Source organism: Dromiciops gliroides, chromosome 1 (genome assembly GCF_019393635.1).
Source record: "Dromiciops gliroides isolate mDroGli1 chromosome 1, mDroGli1.pri, whole genome shotgun sequence".
NCBI classification, from domain to species: Eukaryota; Metazoa; Chordata; class Mammalia; order Microbiotheria; family Microbiotheriidae; genus Dromiciops; species Dromiciops gliroides.
The window spans coordinates 2,257,370-2,273,252 of record NC_057861.1 but is presented as its reverse complement, the minus strand read 5'-3'; the positions used below and the strand labels follow the sequence as shown (position 1 = coordinate 2,273,252).

The window sequence follows — 15,883 nt, the reverse complement described above, 5'->3', positions numbered from 1 at the left end:
AGGGCAGGGGCCGACTTCTGCCTTTCTCTGCATCCCCAGCACGAGGCCGGGCACACATTGGGTGCTTAATCAGTGCTGGCGCTGAGGACTGGGTCCCGGGCGCACCGAGAGACGGGGGCGGGGAAGGGAAACTTGGATTCTGCCCGCAGGGCTGTGCGGCGCATGCGTGGTTTCCTATTTCTGGATCCAGGGCGTGTATGTGGAAGGCGTGTGGCGGCGCCCGCCTGCAGGGGGCGTCGGCCCACGGCTGCGGGTGGGCGGGCGGTGGCGCCTCTCGGCGCCTGCGTAGTCCGGCATCGCTCGCTTTCCGTCAGTAGGGGGTGCGTGGGCGCGGTGGTCGTCTCTCCCGACCTCGGTCCTCTTTTCGGTCTCCTCCCTGTCGTTCTCCCTCGGACACCCCTTCAGGTTCCTGCGGCCCCCCGTCTTCATCCTAGTCTACGCCTTCGTCTTCCTTCTCCCCCACGCTCTGGACTGCGGCGTGTGCGCGTGCGCGTGCACCTCCCCTCTGCTCTCCGCTGGTTCCCCTCCCACGTGACTGCGAAGCCTCGGCTCGCCTTCCCCCGGGCGGCCGGTCCTTCCGCATCGGCGCGCGCGCGCTCGCCGCAGGCCCCGCCCCTCGCCGCGCGCCCGCTCGCCCTCCGGCCGCCAGTCAGTCAGTCAGTCGGGCAGTCGGGAGGCAGCTGCAGGCGGCGGGCCGGGGGCAGGAGGCAGGCGGCCGGGCAGGCAGGCAGCGCGCTCCGCGGGGGCCCGCAGGCAGCTCCCGGCGCTCGGGCGGCGGCGGCCGGCGCGCCCTCCTTCCCTTCCTCGTCCTCGCCCTTCCCTTCCTCCTCCCTCTCCCCTCGGCCCGGGCGGCGGCGGCCATCATGGCGGCGGGCGGCGGCGGCGGCGGCGGCGCGGGGCCCGAGATGGTCCGCGGGCAGGTGTTCGACGTGGGCCCGCGCTACACCAACCTCTCCTACATCGGCGAGGGCGCCTACGGCATGGTGTGGTGAGTGCCCGGGCGGGGCCGGGCCGGCGAGCCTGGCGCTGCCCAAGATGGCAGGATCGGGCTGGTTTCCCGGCGTCCAGCGCCGCTTCTCCATCGCCCCCGGGGGTGCCCACGGTAGCACGGCGGGCGGGGAGTCGCCCCCCCCCGCGCCCCCGGCCCGACGCGCGGTGCCCCCGGGAAGGCGATCCCGAGCCCTGCCCGAGCGTCCGGGAAGAGCGCGGCCCGCTCCATTTTACCGGGGGGCCGGGGGCCCCCGGCGCGGAGCGGAGACATCCTCGGGAACTTCCCCCCTGCTGCTTGTCATTCACAGCTGGGGGACCGTGCGCACCATCGGGTCCCCCCCCCCATCCCAGACAAGTGCCCACGAGGGGCATTTATGCGGGGCTTAAAGACCCCGACCCTTCCTGGGCCGTCACGATCCCGAAGGAGGAGGCCGAGTCAGGATTGGAACCCCAGAAGGCATCCTCTTGAGTGTACCCCCTCATGTCCCTTTAGCAAGCCGGCGGGGGGATTGGCATCCCTCTTATTTCTATTCAGTTTTAATCCCAGGTCTCACATTTTGAGCAGTGAGATCGGTTTGTTGATTGACTACCATCGGATTCTGCTTCAGAACCCGACTGGGTGACGACTGGCCACCTCCTGTAAATCATGAGCTCTTTAGGGGCAGGAACGATTTCCCTTTTTGCCTTCTCTTTGCATCCCCACCTACTTCGTTTCCTCGCACACAGTAGGTGTCTAATGCTTGTCGAATGGAATCTAGGGAACATGGGTTTATCGTTGTTTTGTGGCCTTTTTTTTTTTTTTGGTTTGAGACCTCAACATTTGTATATTATGCTTATAAAAACAGATTTAATGATTAATAGGAACACAGAGAGTATGGATGGGAAATTTTTCAGGTATTTGGCTTCAAACTTATGCTCCTGCCGGTCTGCCTGCTCTAACCCCCAGATGGTCCCTTCGCATTCACTTGGATTTTTGCTGCCAGCCTAGACATGATAGTTTGATGTTCTAATAAGATAGTGAGACCATATGGCAGCATTCAGTGGAGAGTTGAGATAGAGAACGAGTTCTATATCAAAGTGTATTTTTCAGTGATTCAAAAGGAAATTATTTTTATCTTCTTATTCTGCTCAGAAAACCTCAGTAGCTTCTCATCTGTGGAGTAGAATGCAGACTTTTTAATAATAGTCTTCTAAGCATCGTGGCTGCCTTACCATATATTCCACTATTCCCTGAAGTGAGAGAGCGCTCAGCCAAGATGGTCCTTTATTGCTTGCTCTTAGAAAGTACCCAGCGAGATGGATTCTCTCTCCTCAGCCTTCACTGCTTCTTTCTTTGGAGCTAGCAGGCCTTCTCCCAGCGGTTATTTTGGGTCCTACCCAATTCTTCAAGATTCAGTTTGTCTGCCCTCTCTCCACGATGTCTTTTCTGTTCCTTCATAGAACTCCATTAGGGTGCTCCATATCCATGGCAGTCTTTTAGCAGGCAAGAATATACTGCATTTTGACCCACGTTCTCTACTTTTAAAAAAAATTCTCACCCAGACCCTACTACGGACCCCACAGGAATGATTTTGTCTTGGGAACCCGTCAAACAGGACACTGATAGGTGTAATTGTTACTGGACGCGTAATTAGGGAGAAAGTACTAAGATGCTTTATTTTTGGAAGGGAAATATGGATTTCTCATAGTTATATACCATTCAGCATAGTTTCTATAGTTCTAGGAGAGAGTCATGATGTCATACATCTAGTCCTTTACTCTTCATTGTCCACGTGAAGCAAATAGAAATCTGAAAGAATTACTTAAGCTCTTTTCATTGGGAGTGGAAGGACTTGACTGCTTTGGGAATTAGAAAAAAGTTTTATTGATGTTTTCCTCTTTGAGTTTTCTGGTACTTCTGCTTTAGCACCACTGTTTTGATAGTTTTCTGTGGTACCATATATAGTTTAATCTTGAGCCCATAGGTTGATATTAAGGAGCCCGGGGCCAGCTGCCCAGCAACTAGGCTCCCCATGTTCCCTCCCCTTCCACCTGAAAGATAGAGTTGCTCTCTATCCCTCTGGCCCCAGGTGTCACAGTGTTGAAGGACCCCAGTTAGGAGAAATCTGTCAGGCACAAAGCTCTTTCCAGTATAATTGCTGGGCTGTGTCGTGAGGGTGGGAACAGGTCTCTGGGTGGTACGGGGTAGGGAGAGAACACAATGAACATGGACTTCGGACCCTTGGCACCTGGGTGTTAGACTAGAAGGAGGAAAGGAAGAAGGTGACAGGGGAGGAGGGGAGCATCGGATGGCTGCGAGTGGCATATAACCTTGAACAAATTATAGGAGCGTAGAATCCCAAAGCTAGACCGAGGGACATTACAGTTCATCTAGTTCAGTCCACTCCCTCTGCAGGAATCTCTTTTCCAGCTTCCTCCATTACTGACCGTCTGCAGTCGGTTTTAACGCCTACCGTGAAGACAATTTTATTGTCCCCTGAAACACCCACTGCATTTTCAACAGTTCTAGCTGAGTCAAGGGTTCAAGTATGTTAGGCTCAGAAGGGGCTTTAGAAGTCATGCACCTGAAGGATGAATCCATCTGTAACATCCTCTTTATACTGAGCCAGATTTTTTTTTGTCTCACAATTTACTTGATTCTCATTGGTCCCCACTGGAGCTATGGGAATGCTCATGCCTCTTTACTTGGAGACAACTGTGATCAGATGTCCTCTTCACAACCTGCCCCCCCTCCCCCAGTCATCTTACATCTTATTCCCTCCATACAATCTATGATCCAGTGACCTTGGCCTCCTTACTCAGGCTCATACCAAACCATCCATCTCTGAACTCCTTTTCACTTGCTCCCCATGCCTAGAACTCTCTCCCTCGTCTCTGCCTCTTGGCTCCCCTGACTTCTTTTATGTCTCTGCAAAAATCCTGCCTTTTGTAAGGCCTTGTAAAAAGCCTCTTAATTCTAGTGCCTTCTCTCTGAGATTTTCTCCAATTTATCCTGTCTGTATATTGTTTGAATATAGTTCTTTACACGTTGTTTCCCTCTTTAGATTATGAACTACTTTACAGCAGGGACTGTCTTCGCATTTCTTTGTATCCCCTGGTGCTTAGTTCAGTGCCTAGAACATAATGGGTGTTTAATAAATGCTTGTTGATGTGACCGAGTGTAGGTCTCAGGGGATGGATGGGAGACACATAGGCAAGATCTGGCACCTGAGTGAATGGAGGGTTGAGGGGGAGGGAACAGTAGGTGAATAAGGCTATGTAGATCAAATTTAGGGCTTGAGAGGTCTCGGGAGACCTTCTATTCCAACCCTTTCATTTTCCAGATGAAGAAACCGAGTAAGTGTTAGTGACTGGTTTGACTGGATGGCCTCCGACCCCTCCAGTTCTGCATCTCTCTGGGGGTGAGCTGGGTGCAGAGATGCTTTTGCTAGCATTCCCCATTAGACTGGGAGCTCCTCGAGAGCAGGCGGAGCAATTGCCTTTCTTTGTCTCCCTGGCGTTTCACTTGGGACCCTTAACAAAACCTTAGTGACTGATCTGATATTGCTGAGCCTCTCCTCCCTCTACACTGTCTTCCCTTCTCTTCTCACCAAAACAAACAACAACAAACGAACAAAACCCACAACCAGCAGCAGCAGCAACAATAGTGACACTTGGGGAATGGGAAAAGTAACATTTGAGGGGGAAATAGACTGGCAGTGCAGGAAATAAGATAACATCCTTCAATGTGGTTGGCTTACATCAACAAGCATTTATTGCACACTTGTGTCCTGGGCACTCTGACACGTAAGTGATGAGGGTGCAGAGAAAGACCAGGAGCGTGCCAGTCTAATGGGCCAGGGAAAGAGTTCATGGGAAGAAGCTCAAGCTGGAGCTGCAGAGGTGCTCAGAGGCTGTCTAGGCGACTGAGTCCTCTGAGAAGTGACTGTGTGAGGTGGGGCAGAACACTCGTCCTCTTGATTCCAGAACCTGCACTGTTGAGTTTCAGGGCTGGGTCCATCTTCTGTCTCCACTTGTATTGTAAGCTCGAGGTCAGGGATCACAGCATTGCACACATAACGGATCAGTGATCTTTGGAAATAATAGAAGGTGAGGCCTGGACAGGGACAAATGTGCACGATTTAGCAATGTTGGGAGCTAGTGTTTATTGATGGGCATCTATCAAGAAGAGTCGGGGCTTGCTAAGAGCGAGATAAAGGTTGCCAGCTCCTGGGGGGGGTTCTTTGTTTAGGCAACCTGGTGGTGTGTATGGCATATTGACCTCTGGCTCTCTCATTGCCTCTGTGACCGTGGGGAAGCCGGCTTCTCTCTCCTCTGTTTCCTTAGTTGAGGCCTCTAAAAGTCCCTTCTAGCTCTAAATGCTTTGATTCAAAGATCGATGAGAAACCTTGGGCAGGCATTACACAGGATGGAAGGTGAAGAGGCTTCCACCTGTGGGTTTATGCATGCTCAACTTAAGGGCATTCTCCGTCCATGGAAGGCTAGATGTGTGTTGTCTGTTTCTGACTAGACACGTGGTCCTTTAGGGAAGGAGAAAGGCTCGGCAGGATTGAGTAGGTTGGGGAGTGTTGGGCTTTGTTAGTGACTAGGGTAATGACAGGGACCAAAGGGAGAGAGGCGAGAACGATGATATTGTTGGGAGACTGGTCTGACTGGAATGCTGGGTGTATTTCGGGAAGTGTGGGAAATCAGCTGGGAGAGGTAGTGGTGCAACAGAAATCTGGGAAGCCTGTGTGCATACATGTGCACTGACGAAGAAGAAGTAGCCACCCCAGGGAAGCCAGGAATCCTGAAGGATGGACAGGAGCTAGCAGCCGCAGGATGGGGGCCTCCCCTGGTAGGCTGCAGGTTGTTAGCTGGAGGATGATGCGATGGGCAGAGTCTCAGGAGGAGTGGGCAGGACCTGTCCAATGAGAGCCTCTGTCATTGAGGGTTGATAAAGACCTGGAGTAGGGGATGAGTGGCGGGGGAATGAAGGGGAATGGGCCAACCTGAAAGACATTTCACAGGAAGAACCAAGATTTGGGGAGAAATGGTCTAAAGAACAGTGGTCTGGGAACCTCCAAGACTAAAACCACCTTCATGGAAGTAGAGGCAGAGGGCGAGAGGAAGGAAATAAGCATCGCTATAGCACCTACTATGTGCCAGGCACTCTGCTAAGTGCTTTTTTTTAGAAGAATATTATCTTATTTGATTAATGATACTAAGACATTTGAATTTCTAATATGGCACATATCATTGACTGTAACCTACATAAAAGATCTTTGGGGAGGGTCCTGAATAATTTTTAAAGGGTATAAAAACAGTCCTGAGACCCAAAAGTTTGAGAGTCATTGTTATGGAGGATGGAAACAGCGAAGTGTAAGATTAAGGTAATTCCAGGGGTTTTTTAGGGGACTTGGGATCCTTTGGAATTTTATCTCTATAACATCTCTTGTGCCCCTCCTCTTTTTACAACCACCCCATGATTATAGGTCCTTATTGCCCCAGTGCTGGCTGTTGCTGTTGTCTCCTAACAGACCTCTGCCTCTGGGCCTTACCCCTTCCAAGCAGTACTCACCACTGCCAGCCTTTCATTCCCCACGCAAAGCTCTGTCCATGGCTCCCTAGTGCCTGTCCGAATAAAGTTTAGGCTTCTTAGTTTGGCAAAACTAGGAGCCTTCCAGAATCACCAGCCCAAGAGTGGAGAGGGCCCTCAGAGATGATCTAGGGTGGTGCAGTGCATAGAGCACCAGCCCTGGATTCAGGAGGACCTGAGTTCAAATCCGGCCTCAGAAATGATCTAGGGCAGCTTCTGCCAACTCCAGCTCATTTCTCTCTTACCTCTGTGGCCTTATACACAGACTCTGCTGGAAGAACTCATGACCGGGAGCCCATTCCCCAAACCCAACTAGTCTGCCTTTATACTGCCCCTCTAGGGAGGTTCCCTTTATGTTGATTGAGTTGGAATTGGCCTTTCTGCACCTTCTATGCTATTTCTTGTAATTCTATACCCAAGTAGAATAAATTAACCACTTTTCCATGACTGCCCTTCCTGTACTTGATGTCGCTTCCAGCTCTTCTCTTCTCTTTTTCTCTTCCTATCCTCTATATCCTCCCCTTCCACCTTCCCATCTTTTTTCTCCCCCCTCTTCCTCTCTCCTTCCTTCTCTGTCTTGTAATTGATCCTTATTATAATATGGTTTCTCAAGCCTCCTTCCTATCCCATCTCTCCCCTCATACTTAAAGCCCAGCTCAGATACTGTTTGTCTCATGGGATCTTCTTTCCTCATCCATAGTTATTCTCCCTCAGACCTCATGGAACATTTGTTTGTGTCTCTTATGGGGTTACTTGTCTGTACATCTCCCTCTTAGACTATAAACTCTCCAAAGGAAGGACCTGTCTCTTACGGTTGTCAATATTTCCTGTATTGAATTAAAGAATGATTGACAGAAGTAGGCTGGTAGAATAATCAGGCAAGCTCTTCTTAGTTTATGCTAGAGTGGAAGCCTTCTTCGAGATAGCTCTGTATGGGTTTTTCAAATGGCCACTCTGTTCCCTTCAGTATTACCTAATGGTTTTCCATTGGATGTTTTTAAACTGGAAGAATTTCCCCCGATTTTCATCTTCCATCTAACAAAGAACAGTATGTTTTTTCAACATAATGACTGTCTAGAAGTCATGTCTGGGAAGTCTTATTTAATGTCAAACTCAGAGTAACTTTATGTATTATGGTGGAAAGAGCATGGAACTTGGCTAGTGCTGAGATCTGGGTTTAACTTCTGACACCGTCCCTGGCTTGGGTGGCTTTGGTTTGAAGTCCCCGAAGAACAGTGATGCTGATGGCTTTGAGTTGTGTGGGCCCCTTTATAGCTGTCTCCTACCCTAAGCTTCTTCATCTGGGAAATGATTAACTTACAGATGGTTTGCAGATTAAATGGCAAAATGTGTGTGAAAATTTGCAATAGTATCTACCTTTCAAATTGTGTTGTTATTTATAATAACTTCCCTCTCATTCTATGGGCAGCTGGGTGGCACAATGGGTAGAGTGCTGGGCGGCACAATGGGTAGAGTGCTGGGCTTGAAGTCAGGAAGACCTGACCTCAAATCTGATTTTACAAGCTGTGTGACCCTGGGCAAGTCATTTAACTCTGTTTGCCTCAATTTCCTCACCTGTTACACAAATGAGCTGGAAAAAGAAATGGCAAGCCACCTCAGTATCTTTGCCATGGGGTCACAAAGAGTCAGACACCACGGAACAAGAGTCTCTCACTCTAGGGTTTTTACCCTCAAAGTGACTTGATCACGCCTCTTCTTTGCTGCAGTTTCCTCTCTGCACAGTCAGGATAATACTTGTGCCTCCTTTATAAGGATGTGTGAGGAAATGGTTACACTTAGGTGCTTTTAATTCCATAGAAGGCATCAGACCCCATTGTCATTCTTAGGCCCCCTTCCAGCTCACTGTATGTGGTGGTCTCTGTTTGCAAGCTCTTTGAGGGCAGGGGCTGTCTCTTTTTGCTTGTGTGGGTGCTCAGTAATGGGTGTATGGTAAATATTTTGTAGATACATATTTGTTGGTTGGCTGATACATACATACATATTTCAGCCATCCTCAGGATTATGCAAAAAATTGTCATTGAACCGAATCAGTATCATGCAAATTTTTGCTGTCTTTACGTTTTTGTTACTGGCACCTATTAAAAGAATTTTTAATTTGTTGGGTTGGCCCTTCGTAGCTGTCTTTTCTTACAGGCTACTTAAAAGGAGGTATATTATATATTGGTATTTGTAAGGCCTTTCAGAAAATGCCATTCCCCCACAAGGAGTGATTGTCGAGGTGCCTGGGTGGAGAGGTAGTAGCCAGAGTTGAGATCAGATTCATCTCTGTTTTGGAAAGACCCCCGTCTCCAGTTGAAGTCTCTTAACGGCATAATAGAAATCTCTGGAAATTGCTAGCTAGTATGGTGAATCACGAAAGGTCCCCAAACCTGGTCCTGCCAGCAGCAGCTGGTGTTAGGTGCTCTCCCTGCAGCTGCCCTCCCAGGAGAGGGGCACAAGGATCGGCTTCAGAAACGGGAAGCAACAGGGGCACACTTATCTAGTGGTGAGTGGAGCTGGGCTTTGGACCCAGAGATCTTGATTCCAAGCTCAGTCAATGCATGTCCTGCTCTCCCTCGTTGGCTCATTAATATTATAAGCAAGGATCAGGAATGGGAGAGGTGAAGGGAAGAGAGTGCTGAGGAGCCAAGCACTCCTCCATTGCAAAGGGCCAGGCAGCTATGGGGGGTGGGGTGGGAATCGCAGCCCAAGATCCCAAGTTCAAGGACTTCCTGGGGGTTGGGAGGGAGAGACCTTCTCGAGGCGCCTTCCTCCAACCCAGCCTGCAGAAGTTCCGCTCTCGGAGATCACCCGTTCTGATTCCAGTCACCACTTTTTTCTTTTCAGTGTGCTGGCATGTAGTGGTTAATCTGAGGCTTGGCACTTGGATTTCAGTACCCCCACCTCCCATTTTTTTTTTCTGTCTGTTCAAGAGATCTTTCTTCTTCTTAGAGGAAACAAGCCACCTTCTTGTCTCCATCACCTGTGATTTTCCTGCTAAGCCAAGCCGAAAATTGTGGCTATACTTGGGCATTCTTCCTCCTCACAGCTAAGAAAGCCCCCCAGCTCCTTTTGTTGTCCTCCAGCCAGGGCATATCCCGCTTTGATCTCAGCTTTTTGTGAGCACAGAGAGTAACAATGCAGTGCTTTGGTCTCTCGGGGGACCTTCGTGCCCACCTTCACTTTTTGGAGGTCTGCATCTGCCAGTGGGATTGCTTGGTCTTGGGATACACAGTTTAATCCCCTTTCTTGCATGATCCCCAGTTGGAATCCTGAGTCACTGGACCTCAAGACAGACCTGCCAAAGCCCCTCAGTGTACCTGCCCTGCCCATCTTGACTTCTCCAGTCTTTTCTCATCTTTCCCTGTTTGCAAAGAATGATTTGCAGTCTGAGAGTCCTTTTCAAAATGTTCACTTTCTGACTTTAAGTGATTTGTTATATATTTTCGCATGGTCACTTACAGATTGGGTTCTCCTTTTGGGAGCATCTGCAGTCTTTGGCGTGAATTCTGTTTGGGATGTGTACAGGTTAAGGTTCCAGTGGGACATGTTGGCAGCGGAAGATGTTTGCCTGGAGCTCAGGGGAGAGAGCACAGATGGCAGCTGACCCTTTTCCTCTTCATCAGAATTTTTTGTATCCTTGGAAGTTCAGTCTTGAGACGCCCTCATTCTTCCTGGGCTGACTTTTCCTGTAAAATTTTAGTGCCTGGGATGCTACCTATACTTCAGTCAATGAACATTTACTAAGTACTTGTTACTGTGCCTAGCACTGTGCTGGGGCAGTGAATGCCAAGATAAGAATGGTAGTTCCTGACCTCCGAGAGCTTCCATGGGGGGGGGGGGGAAGGAGAGATGTTTACATGAGAGAGGGGAGATCATGAAAGGCCTTGTGAAGGAAGGAGGTGGTGTTTAATCTGAACTTTGAAGGAAGCTAACACTTCATCTTAGAGCTAGAGGTGAAGAGAGGGGTGAATTCTAGGCCTGGAGAACAGCCTGGGCAAAGGCACAGAGATGGGAGATGCAGAGTGTGAACAACACTAAGTGGTTCCATCTGGCTGGATTGAAGTGAGTGTAAAAGAGAATGGTGTGTAATCCTGGAAAGGTCAGAGGATGTGAAGGTCCTGGAAAGCCAAAGCAAGGCATTTGTTGTTGTTCCTAGGGGCACTGAGTAATAGGGAGCTAGTGAAGATTCTTGAGCATTAGTGACATGGCAACACCTGTGTTTCATTGGCAGCTGTGTGGAGATGGGTTGGGGAGGGTAGAGAAGCAGTGGTCCTGGTGAGAGAGGTGACGAAGGCCCTTAGGTCTAGGTCTAGGGGCAGTGGCCATGGGAGGTGAGAGGATGGATGCTAGTGGTGCCATGGATGTGAAGGCAACATTGGAAGTGTCTGGACGGGGTGGAAGGAAGGGTTGAGGATGACTGAGTCCATGGTGCATGGCTCACCATGCCTAGTTCTGCTTGCCTTTCATCACAATCTCTAGCAGGGAGTGTCCCTTTGCCTTGGATGTTTTTCATCTCGTTTGACCCTAGAATTAGTTCCTCCTTGTTGGATGCAAGCCCCCTTTGTCGACCCTTTGACCTTTTAGAGGATGACGTTAAGGCAAGTCCAGAATTATCAGAGACTCTGCTTTGTGCAGAGTGCCTCAGTGGTTGGGGGGATTGAGAAAATGGAGAGCATCCATCCTGACCTCCCTCAGCTCCCTTTCTCCCTGTGCCTCAGTGCAACCCCTACATTTTCACTACTGCTCTTTCATTTTAGTTCTGGAGGAAGAGATGGCTGCTTTCCTCCAGGCTCATCTTTTCCATTGAGCTTGCCCCGCACAACTACACCCTCTAATCTTCATTCTCTCCCCATCTCTTGGCTTCTTTCCCATTATATACAAATGTGCTAAGCAAGGTGTCTCCATCCTTGGTTCTCTTATTCTCTCTATCTCTTCCCTTTTACTGTCAGACTCGGAAAGAATTGTCTGTTCTTGCTGCCCCCACATCTTCACTACTCACTTCTCAACCACTCGAAATCTGACTTAGGATCCGTGGAAATACTTCTCTTGCTGGACACTCAAAGCCTTCTGACTGCTAAATTCAAAGGCCTTTTTCTTCTGGTCCTCATTCTGCCTGACCTCTCTGGTGACCTTCCCTTCCTCCTATGTACTCTCTCCCCTTGGCTTCCATGACACCATTCTCTTCTGGTTTTCCTGCTCCCCTCCCTTGTATCTGTCCCAGGAAATCTTCACTCTTTCCTTTGCTGTGACTTCTTACAAGACTTAGCCTGTCTCTTAGCCTCCATTTCCCCTTCCTCGGTGGAGAGGATAATTCTCCGTTTCCCAAGGCACAGTGCCTAGCACACAATGAGCACTTAATATATAGTTGTTGCTTGATAGATGGGAAGGGAGGGGACTCAGATGTTTCCTGAGGTTTCAAGTCTGGGAGACCAGAAGAATGGTGGTGTCACCAACAGAAATAGAACCCCTTGATTCCTGCTCTTGGAAAGAGGAGGTGATTTGTGAGGAAGACGATGAATCAGTTTGGGACATTTTTTAACATTTTAATTTAAAATTTCCCCATTAATAGAAATCTAATTTCTCTCTTTCTTCATCCATCCCCTCTGCTGGGGAAAAAAAAAAAGAAATATAAAACCTTTGCAGGATATGTACATGGCCAATCAAAAATCCCTCCATTGGTCATGTCCAAAAAGTGTATGTCCCAGTCTGCACTCTGAGTCTATCAACTCTACTGCGGGGGTGGGGGGGTGGGAACCTGGTGTATTTTTTTTTAATTTAATTTTATTATTTCTTTTTTTTTAATTATGAAAGTATTTTATTATGTTCCAGTTACATGTAGAGATAGTTTTCAACATTTGTTTTTATAAGATTTCTAGTTTCAAAATTTTTTCTCCCTCCCTCCCCCCCTCCCCAAGACAGCAAGTAATCTGATATAGGGTATATATGTACAATAACATTAAACATATTTCTACATTAGTCATGTTATAAGAGAAGAATCAGAGCAAAAAGGAAAAACCTCAAAAAAGAAAAACAATAGCATCAAAAACAAAAGGAATAGTATGGTTCAATCTGTATCCATATTCCAACAGTTCTTTTTTTTTCTGGATTCGGAGAGTCTTTTCCATCATGAGTCCTTGGGAACTATCTTGTACTGTTGTACTGCTGAGAAGAGTCAAGTCTATCACAGTTGGGAACATGTTTTTTGATGGAAATGGGGTTGGTCATTGTGTCTATCAGATTTTGCAAGTCTTTTAGTCATTTATTTGTCTTTAGAATTGGCTGCTGCTGTATGTTACTCTCCTGGTTTTATTCATTTCGTTCTGTTGAATCAGTTCAGATCTTCTCAGGTTTCTTTGAGACTGCTTTTTTTTTTGGTGGGGCAATGAGGGTTAAGTGACTTGCCCAGGATCACACAGCTAGTAAGTGTCAAGTGTCTGAAGCTGCATTTGAACTCAGGTCCTCCTGAATCCAGGGCCAGTGCTCTATCCACTGTGCCACCTAGCTGCCCCTCTTTCATCATTTTTTACCACCCATTAGTATTTGGGGACACATTGATGAGTTTGCAGTGGTATAGTCTTAAAGGAAATTGTAAGCCCAGGCACCCACCATAGGTAACAATTCAGGGGTGAAGATGCAAGGGGTTGAGACTCCCCAGCTTTGTCGAGGGAAAGCATTTGTAAGACTTTGCTTTTCTTAAGTCCTCTTTCTTTGAATGAGGGTCATGGTTTATCTTCGGTTTATCCCTAACTGAAAACTACAGCAATTGTGTAAAAAGGCAGTCTGAATCAAAACAGACACCAGCAAGAATTTCCTTAAGGTGCCACTGAGGGAATCGGGTCATAACGCAGCTGAGCTGAGTTGTCTAAGATGGGCGAAATGAAGCATAATCACAGCATTCTGGGAAATGGCATTTAATTAGGGTTGTCTCTCTTCTCTTCCCCACGGCCTTCTGGATGGAGCTGGGAGGGATCGCAGCAATCCAAGAATCTCCCTCCCGCCAGTGTGATAGTGGCTTGTATAACCTCCCTGACAGGTGGTCTTCCAGCCAAACTGGGCAGATTTCCCTTGAGCAATTATGCCAAACTCAGAAAATGTTTACATAGAATATTCATTTGGGAGTTGAAGAAATGAAACCCTTGTGGGAGGTGACATTACAAATCTCCAAATGTGTTGCTAGCACTTCTTATCTCTGTTCTGAAGGATAGCGTAGGGTTGGGAGGTGCCTCAGAGAACATTGAGTCAGAACTCATATTAATGTGGTGCTTGGAAGTTTTTAACATGCTTTTAATGGCATCATCTTACTTGAGCCTACAACCCTCTAAGGTAGGTACAATTATCGTCCCTGTTTACAGATCGAGAGACTGAGGTTCAGAGAGAGAAGTCTTTGTCAACACAAAATGACTTGTGTCGGGTCCCACAGAGAGGTAGGTCCCAAAGTTCTCATTTAGTGGAGGGGAAGACCCATGCTGCTTGCATGCAGTTTGAGAGAAGTGGGTCAGCCTGCTGGTTGGGTGAGAATGCGATTGTATAGCTACCTTTGTCAGCACAAGAATTTCTGAATTAGCCTTGAAACGGAATTCTAGTGATAACCCAGCCAGTCTCACCTCGTATTTATTAAGTACCTCCTATGGTATATACCAGGCTCTAGGGATACAGAGAAAGGCAAAGAAACCCAGTCCCTGCTCTCAAGGTGCCCCCAGTCTAATGGGGGAGATGACACCCCCACGACCGTGTGCAGGGTAAGTTGGGGAAGGCATCGAGATGAAGGAGGACTGGGCAGCACTCCATAGAAGGTGGTGTCAGCTGAGATTGGAAGGAAGCCATGAGATGGAGGCCGGGAGGGCCAGCGTTTGTGCCAGGTGTGGGGGCTGGCCAGCGGAGGCATGTGAAGTCAGGAAGGAGCTCAGATGCCTTGAGGAGGCCCATGTCCCTCCATCATTGACAGTGTGGAAGGGAACAAGGGCCCAGTCAGTACAAAATGGCTTCTTTACTCTGATGCTGATGAAGGTCCTCCAAGCGTTCTCATTTTACAAATGAGGAAGTTGAGGCTCAGAGCATTCAGGAGTCTTGGCTAAGGTCCCACCGCCAGTGAGCATCACGGCTAGTGTGTAAATCGTAGTTAATGACCCATCTCAGTCTGTATGCCACCTTTGTTTGTAGGCGCAGCCCTCTTTAGCCAGGGTCTGGACCTGCACGGCTAGAGGAGGCTTCCTTAACCCCCATAGACTGGTTAGTGTTACTTTCCCTTTGGCCCCTGCAGCTGACACCGCCCCAGTGGTGCAGCCCCACAGAGTCAGTCCTCTGACCACAGCTCACTCTTTCCTTTTTTTCTGGCCCAGTTGCTAAGCTGGTGCTTCGGCTTTGCCAGCCTGGTGAGAGCCTGGATTGGTTACTTCTGACTTTCAGGTTGGCCACCATCCTGCCTCACCTTGTCTTCACCATCTCTAGTTACCAGTGCTGAAATGCTCCCTCCTGACCAAATGAATGCTTCTCTCAAAGTCTGTCTACCTTGTGGAAGCCTCCAGAATTAATCAGTCCAAAGACTGAGAAATCAAATCATGCCATGATTTTGTGACTCTGGTAATCTGGGAGTCCTCTCTGGTGCAGGGGTTAGGTGCAGGGAGACCTGAGTTCAAATCCAACCTTAGACACTAACTAGCCGTGTAACCCTGAGCAAGTCATTTATCCTCTGTCTCAATTTCCTCAACTGTAAAATTCGTTCAATAAAATGGGCATGATGCAAAAAAAAGGGGGGGGCAGCTAGGGGGCGCAGTGGATAGAGCGCTGGCCCTGGAGTCAGGAGTACCTGAGTTCAGATCCTGCCTCAGACACTTAACTTAACTAGCTGTGTGACCCTGGGCAAGTCATTTAACCCCAATCGCCTCACTTAAAAAGAAATGGGCATAATGCTAGTATTTCCAGGGTTGTCATGAGGATCAAATAAAATAATAAATGGAAAGCACTTAACACAGTGCCTGACTCATAGTGAGCACTCTGTCAGCGTTAACTGTTACTTATTGTCGTCACCATCATCATAAAAGGGGCTTTGCAGTCTGGCTCCAACCCTGTGTCTAGGTCAGTGATGTAGCCCTCCCCCTGATTCATTCTACATGTTTTTGTAGAAGACTTAAGCTTTCAGCCAATCTCCAGCACTTACTAACCCATGAGGATGGGTTCTTGTTAGGTAAATGGAAGCAGTGATTTCACTGCCCTTCCCTCATCCTACACATGCTTAAGGGGTGAGGAGACCATGAGACCTGCCTTCTGTGTTTTGTTTTGTTTTTTAAATTTTTTTGGTGAGGCAGTTGGGGT

The 15,883-nt window shown here is 48.5% G+C and overlaps 1 protein-coding gene across 1 annotated transcript in view; it reads left to right on the top strand.

Moving 5' to 3' along the window:
- The first annotated feature begins 709 nt into the window (after nt 1-709).
- Nucleotides 710-15,883, top strand: part of MAPK1 (mitogen-activated protein kinase 1) — a 73,383-nt gene continuing 58,209 nt past the window's right edge. Inside the window, exon 1 of the mRNA XM_043979925.1 lies at nt 710-988. Within this exon, the coding sequence (XP_043835860.1) occupies nt 864-988 (125 nt within the window). The 5' untranslated portion in view covers nt 710-863. The remainder of the gene's footprint in view (nt 989-15,883) is intronic.